The 8,239-nt window shown below is 45.0% G+C and overlaps 1 protein-coding gene across 1 annotated transcript; it reads left to right on the top strand.

The window, feature by feature from the left end:
• The first annotated feature begins 513 nt into the window (after positions 1-513).
• On the top strand, positions 514-1,187 carry LOC143853747 (uncharacterized). Its single transcript, XM_077363483.1, has 2 exons — positions 514-846; positions 936-1,187. The coding sequence occupies exons 1-2, from the start codon at positions 514-516 to the stop codon at positions 1,185-1,187; spliced, it is 585 nt and encodes a 194-aa protein (XP_077219598.1).
• Positions 1,188-8,239: the final 7,052 nt, after the last annotated feature.

Genomic DNA, 8,239 nt, shown 5'->3' with positions numbered 1-8,239 from the left:
GAATCCATCATCATTCTTCTTAGTGGAGGGCCCATCATGTTTCTTAGTGGAGAATCCATCATTATTGTTCTTAGTGGAGGGCCCATCATGTTTCTTAGTGGAGAATCCATCATTATTGTTCTTAGTGGAGGGCCCATCATGTTTCTTTAGTGGAGAATCCATCATTATTGTTCTTCATAAGAGGCCTCACAAGAGGCCCTACTGAGGCCCCACAATGTGGGCCCCACAATGTGGGCCCCACAACGCGGGCCCCACAACGCGGGCCCCACAACGTGGGCCCCACAATGTGGGCCCTCGGTTGATTCGAATTTTAAACAAATGTTCAATGCGGGCCCACCAAACGGGTCCAAATTCTCCCTCGCTTGGATTCTTATGAATAATCTCTCTCAACCTCTCACGGAAAAATGCGAAACATGGCGGAAATGATCGGATGGGGTTTCTCCCAAGCATAGCGAACTTGGGTCCGGTCAAAATGGGGTGTCTACAGAAGTGTTTCGAAAATTTGCAGGCGAGATGGCAGCAACTGCAGGTACAGCGGATAAGAAGGTGAATGTCTCATGGAATCAGACTATGGATGGGGCTCTCTTGGCAGCCCTTAAGAATCAGATAGCGGAGGGGCAGAAGACCGGTGCTGGGTTCAAAGAGTGCGCTTATTTTGCTGTTGTGCAGGAACTGATTACTGTCCTGAACATGACCCTAACGAAAGAGCATGTGAAAAATCGGTTGAAGACACTGAAGACAACGTACAGGACTCTGAACTCTATCATAAATCTTAGTGGCTTTGGCTGGGATGAAACCATATGCAAGTTATCGGTTGACGAAGAAGTGAAGAATGAATACTTGAGGGTAATATTTATTTTTCTTATATCGCTTCCTCCATTTATAAGTTACATGTTTAAATAATATTCCGTGACAATTCCTTTCTTTTTTTACAGTTGCATCCAGAACACCAACGCTTCTTTAGCAAACGGTATCCCCTCTACGAAGAAATGAAAGCTGTCTGCGATGATGATTACGCACGTGGGGAGGATGTCAGGGATGTAAGAAGGGATCCCACTCAGACGACGCAGGACACACATGGTGCTTCGTCATCGACCCTCCTGTTGGGCTCGATGATATGGACGACAGCTTCCTCTGTACTCCGCCTCGTGGTGAACTTCTTCATCTACACCTGCCGTAGATGTTAGCATGGGCTATAGTGACTCTTCTCCTATCAGGGGCCCAACTTCTGCTACTGGTGGGAAGAAGTCAAAGAAGCGTCCTAATGCTGCACTTCTATCGGAGTTGCAGGTTGTGTCTTCCAGCATAAATAGGGTTGCTGATGCCATAATTACTAACGGTGAGGTGCATAGCCTCCCTGACCTGAAAGATGCAGTGCTGAACATTGGGGGTTTCCCCAGAGGTGAGGTCGTTGATGATTATGTGTACCTGCACGGGCATCACAAGGAAGCTGAGGCATTCCTTTCTCTGGAGGAGATGGACCGAGTGGAGATGGTGGGGCGCATTCTGCGCCGTTTGGCTGGGTCTATGTCTTGAACCATTTCGGTTGATGGTTTTTTTGGTTCTTGGGTCTTTTTATGGATGGAACTATGGGTTACTTATGAACTATGTATGTGTTATCTTTATATATATTTTGGGTGTATTTGTTTGATGGAACTATGTGTTGTTGGTTTTATGGATGGAATTGCGTTTTATGGATGGAACTATGGGTGTAATAGTTTGATGAAACTATTGGTTTTATGGATGGGTGTAATGTTTAGATATATTAGATTTATGTGAAGATTGGGATCTTTGGCTAAACGTAGTTTATCTATGAATGATATTTGTCTCTCATCTAAGTAAACATTGTTTATCTATCATTTGTTGTTGGAAAAAGTCCATATTATGTGTTGTTTATGTGGTACCAGGTAATGGCGAAGGATAAGTTTTATGTGGTTTTCAACGGACGACAGGTGGGCATATTCGAGAGTTGGGCAGACTGTCACATTCAAGTGAACAGGTATAGTGGAGCATCTTATTGCTCCTATGCCACAAGGAAGGAAGCAGAAGCAGCCTTAAATACATATATTGAGCGCCATGAAGATTTGAAAGACAAGCGTGAAGAAGACATCCACAGTGTTCCTTGGTTTTTGGGGTTAGCCATTGCTGTGGGGTTAGTACCTATGACAGTAGCATTTTATACTTTTTTTTCCACTTGTTTATGAGGTATGTTGACTCACATTATGGTTTTATATGCAGTCTGGGCATTAAAATGGTTGTTGATGCCAAAATTACTACTGGTGAGGTACACAGCCTCCCTGACCTCAAAGATGCTATGTTGAACATTGATGGTTTCGCTAGAGGTGAGCTCATTGATGCTTATGTTCACCTGCATGGGCATCAGAAGGAAGTTGAGGCCTTCCTTTCTCTGTACGAGATGGATCGAGTGGAGATGTTGGGGCGCATTCTGTGCCGTTTGGCTTTGTGATGTTTATGTATTTTTTGTTGAACCGTTTATATATGTCAAAAAATGTGTGTATATCTATATTTTGGGTGAACCAAGACTTTGGTAGAAATGTTATAACTTATGTTTAATTTCTGTTGGTGGATCATACTATGTACGTGTTGTTTATGTGGTAGTATTTAATGACAAAAAAAAAATCTTGTGCAAAATAAGTTTAATATGGGTTTCTGCATTTTTTCCCTTGCTTTCTGGGCAAGTGAACAGTGAGAAAATAACTTTCCTGCATATTTTCCCTCGCTTTCTTCGCAAGTGAACAGCGAGAAAGCAAGGAAAAATCACAGTTTCTCTTCCTTTCCTTTCCTTTCCTTTTTGCCACGTCAGATTCCTTTCCTTTCTTTTCCTTTCCTTTCCCGGAAAAACAAGTGAACAGAGCCTTGGTGAACTTCTTTAGAAGTCAAGCTGAAGCTATTATCAATGGTTTGATCGAGCAAACCCAGAAGGAAATTTTGGAAGAGTCCTACGAATTTTGTGGTATTGAATTCGTGAAATTTGTGTCGATAGAGCAAGCTATTTTTTATTTGAGGGATGCTAAACCCACATGAGCCCTTGCAGAAAATAGCTGGGGTTCCATTGGATCCACATCAGTTCCTTCTACCGTTATCACTGCCATTATGAAGGCACTGTGGATGATGGGGATTCAACGGTGCCGCCCTTGTAGCCATTTTCTATGAGGGCTCATGTGAGTTTAGAATCCTTCTTTTTATTTAGAGGCACTCGGCCTGATCAAGTGGTCATTTCACCCAGCTAAAGTCAAAATTTTCCTTACCCAATGGGGTATTTCTATCATTATGCATTGGAATGACGTACCCTCCCTCTTCAGCTTCCACCTCCCCCACCTCCTTTGGGTCGTACTCTTCCCATGTACTTCCCCATGGAAGCTTTCGCTTGTGTTGTAGTCTATTATGGTCCTAATTGTGGGTCTGCTTTAGTATGGGACAAGGTGGGACCCAAATTGGTATGGGACATGTTCAAATGGCTTAATCTAATGTGCTCCATTAGCTTCTAGTGTATTGGTTGGGTACCTAACATTTAGTATCAGAACAACCATATCATGTGTGTCAAATCATGGAAGGGCCCCACATACGGAGAGTGCTACTTAGAAAGGGGCATCGTGGAAGGGGCAATCTCTGTAAAGGGCTACCTAGGAAAAAGGCCCACATGAGAGTGGCCGGGGCAATAAGGTTTGCCGACATGAAAGTATGGGTTCCATAAGTTATGGGCGCATAATGATTAGCTACCTAACATAATCCCTTCCTCTAGCCATACTTATTGATGGGGCACAAATACGGCTGCGCTCCCAGATATCGCCACGTGTCATCCATGCACGAGCAGAGCCCAACCATCATGAAGAAGGGTGTTGGAAAACGGCAAAGACCACACATTCATGACACGTGTCGCCCTCTCACCACCCAGGCCTCATCATCACAAATTAGGGAAGGAAATGGCCGCCAAAGCCACGCTCGCCGGCGAGGCAGAGGGACGGCCCAATCCTGCAAAAGAAGTTTTTCCCTCCATAATGATGAAAAGGGCAGCACACCTCCCTTTAAAAGGGGAGGGAAAGGAAGAAGAAGGGGACCCTTTTTCTTTTTGGCCCCTGAAAGCAGGGAACTCACCCATCCTCCACCCCGCAATACCGGAAAAAGAGGCGAGGCAACAACAGAGGAGGCCAGGAATCCCATCCTGCCCTCCCTGCTAGTCCCCTCCGACTCACTCATTTATGCACCCAGAAATGTCCCCGCGCACCAGCCCTGGTAACCCTGGTCAAAACCCCCTCCCTTTCTAGCTGTTCTTTATATTGACTGGTCGAAGGATCTGACTTGGGTGTCGAAGTGGTCGTCCGGGACCCACCCCGGACCCCCTGACCCCCTTTTGTTTGTGATTGCAGACCCCGCGGAGGCCCTCTACTGACCGCGCGATCGCAGACCCGGATCCGGACGCCATCATATTGGCGCCATCCGTGGGACTCGTCGAGTAACTGAACGCCTTATGGCGATGAGAAACCACACCCAACAGCCAGAAACAGGGGTAATAACCAGGAGTCAGGCCCAGCGCGCACAAGCCAGCTCCTCAAGCTCCCAAGAGCGAAACTCACCGCCTTCGGACCGACCCCGACCCTCCTCTAGCACGCCGCAGATGGTCCCCACCATGGAGATGTTCAACGAACTTCGCAACGAACTACTCCAGCGTTTGCCTCTTCCGGCTTCGGAAAAGCCCCGGACGACACAGGACCGGACAGAAGCCTACGACGAAGGCAACGAGGAACAGTCAGGGGAACGACATCCCCGGCGAAAGCGAGCGCCGACTCGCAGAACGCCGTCCCCATCAACAAATAGCCCCTCGCCCCACGCAGCCGGGGGACACCAGCGAGGCAGCGGGAGACAGGTTACTAACAGCCGCGCCCCCCCTGTCCAAGATACCCGTCTCCGGGAACCGCCCTTGGCTCGGGCAGAAGAAGTTGCAACCTCGGCACAACCGCCCAGCTTGGATCCAATAGCGGACCTGCAAAGGCAAATCCGAGAGGTAAAATTAGAAATGAAAAAACCCTACGCCCACGGCATCCTCGATGAGTGGGAAAGGGAAACGGCATCCCCGTTCACCTCAGAGGTCTTAAAGACCCCCGCAGAAGCAGGCATAGACCTCTCCCGCTTCGGTCTATACGACGGGAGCACAGACCCCCTCGAGTTCCTCCAGACTTTCAAGAGAGTAATGACGCTTCGAGGCGCGTCGGATGGATTCATGTGCAGAGCCTTTGCATCCCTACTAAGAAAAACCGCCAACGACTGGTACATGAGATTGGAGCCCGACTCCATCGCATCCTTCCACGAATTCGGGCGAAAGTTCAGCACAAGGTTCGCCAACAACCGCCTCCGCCATGATCCTGCGGACGCCCTCCTAGCCCTCCGCCAAGGCAGAAACGAGACCCTAAGAGACTTCATGTTGAAGTTCAACGCCGAATTGGCTCAACTCTCCAACATGGACGTCCAGATAGCGGTCGCCACACTAAAGCATGCCACCGCCGATCCGATTTTTCAAGAGGAGGAGAGGCTCGTTTTCACAGCCACAAGGGATTACAGAGAAGAGAAAGCCGCCGGTCGTCTCCCCCACCTCCATTACCAGCCTAACCTAGCCACCACCACCACCATCACCTCCATTTTTCAGAAACCCCTAATCCAAACCCATCTCAGCCATCATCCATCAAACCCTCGAAACCCCTCTTCATCGTCTCCCAAACCCACTTCGGAATCCGACCACCGTGCCACCATTGTCATCCTTTTACCTCAAGCTTCACCATCACATCAGCTTGCCACCAACCCATTTAACCTCACAGATTCTTGAAACCCTCTTAGCTGCCTTTACTAACTCTAAGAACCATAGATCCAATGACCACCATGGCCATTTCTCCACCTCTGACCAACGTCCGGCCACCACCTTCAACCTACGACCACATCCCTTTGTATCTTTGAAACCCAAACCCATCTCAAAGCACCATTAAAACCCATCTGCACCCTATTCCATAACCAATTCTTCATATCTCTGCAAACCCATTTCAATAACCCAACACCGCAGACCACAATCATCACCCTTCTTCCATTACAACCCTTCGTCTTCACCTCCATAGACACACCAGACCCCTTCATTAAATCAAACCCATTCCATTTTCCACCCAAAACCATCAGCTAACAATACACCCCCTGCTTTTCCCATCTCTGGCAATTATCTCTGATCGCCCTCCATCGCTCCATCACTCCCACAATCAGCTCCTTGGCCGTCAATTTCGCTCCAAGAACCATCAATTTCTGTAAATTCTGTAGTCGAGCGAAATTTTCTGGCTATGCGCTATAGATCCGACTCCCTTTTTCATACCCGGCACATATCAGCTGCTAACATTTCCAGCAAATTCTTGAGAATGGAAGGATAAGACAATTGACAGAAGAAGGTGTTCAACTTGTTCTCCCTCATTTCAGGTATGTTTACTCTTTGATCCACCTTTAAGTTTCATTTTGATGAGTGCTGTGTGATTTTTTAATGTGTTTTGAATGGGGTTTTAATGCTTTTGAGTCACTCCGTACTGGTTTGTTCATGAAGTGCTTCTTGGTTATCACTTCTTTCCCTCATTCGTTTTGCTCATTAGAAAATGCTTATGATAAAAAAAATCTTGAGTTGAAAGCATAAGTCATATAGACTGATTTTTATGAGGATCTTTGCTGAGATTTTCTTTTATTGAACAATAAAAGTTGAATTCTAGCTTTTCTATTGCCTGGAGGATTCGATTTGATTTCTTTTGAAAGAGTATTTAAATTTTTTAAGATTGTGGGTATTAGGCTTATGAATTTTAAAATGAGAATTGGATGGGTTTTGATTTGGGAATGTCAGGTAATATTCCTAATTCTCTTCTCTACTGCCGAATCATGTGTAACTATTTACTTCGTTTACTGGTAGTATATCATTCTTTCATGGGTTTAATGTCAATTTGCTTATTGGATTTGATTTGAATTTCAATTTCTGTGGTGAATGGGGGGTGGAGGGATGTGGGCTTAATTAATGTAGGAAATCAGATTATTACTCTACTTCATGTCATGAGTAGGAGTATCATCTGATTTCATAGGAGACCCACGTCGAGGGTTCGGCTGATTTGTGTTGTGGTTCTGAAGTTTTATTCTTTGAAATTATAATACATCGATTCATGGTTGCTTATCTTGTTTTCTGCTGTGGTGGCATTGCTTCTGGCTTTAAATTTAATTTGACTTTTGAGTGCAAGATGGCAATCTTATTTTCTGTGATGAGCGGATGGTGGAGGGATGTATGTTTAACTGATGTAGGAAATCAGGTTGTTACTCTACTCCATGTCATGGGTATGAGTACTATCTGATTTCACAGGAGACCCCATGTCGAGGGTTTGTTTGTGTGTATCACTTGATGTTTATTTCTTTACCCTGTGTTGTGGGTATTACTGGAAGGATTTGTTTTCAATTATTTCTGGAGCATTTGTAGATTCCTGGAGTTTGACATTTTCATATATTTCCTGAACCTGGCTTTAGTTGAGTTAACCCTTGGTTTCTATATTTCGATTTGAAAATAGCATGTGTTAAGTAGATGATGTTTCCGGCATGACTGGCTTTGGTATCTGATCCCTTTTGGATTGGTTCTAATACCTGATCATTGCGAGGATGTCATTTCCTTGAGACATTCACCTGTATTCGTAGCTGAATGTGTTTTGGGTCTTCATTTCGGAGGGCAATGATAAGGTTACTTGGAGCCCATCTTTATGTTTTGTGGCTCACTGCTTCGCACTTGGATCTGCACAAGTTGATGTCCCCTGTATGCACTGAAATTTTTACTAATTGGGATTATCATAATCTTTTGATATTTCTAATACTCTTCTTATCTTAAGCATTGAGTTAGGTTGTGAATACAATAATGAATGGACTGTTCACGTGAGATTATCTTGAAGCTTATAATATTTGTTTAATTTTATTTAAATAAATTGTTTTAGGAAAGAAGGAGATCAGATGACTACTCTATTCGATATTATCGACATGAGTACTGTCTGATTTCAAGGCGGGATTAGAAATATTATTTTGTGTATTATGATATCAGATGATTACTTTAGCATCATCTGATTTCATCCCCATATTGGGTGGTGTTTGTGGTTGGGCATAGAAGTGTTTGATATTGTTTTTGCTTTATTAGGCTATCCAGCGGCTGGTCTGGACTAATTTATGTTGTTTATCATTT

Source organism: Tasmannia lanceolata, unplaced genomic scaffold, assembly GCF_043159265.1.
Source record: "Tasmannia lanceolata isolate RefF3 unplaced genomic scaffold, GAP_Taslan_0.1 ptg000020l, whole genome shotgun sequence".
NCBI classification, from domain to species: Eukaryota; Viridiplantae; Streptophyta; class Magnoliopsida; order Canellales; family Winteraceae; genus Tasmannia; species Tasmannia lanceolata.
This window is presented reverse-complemented; position numbering and strand designations above follow the sequence as displayed.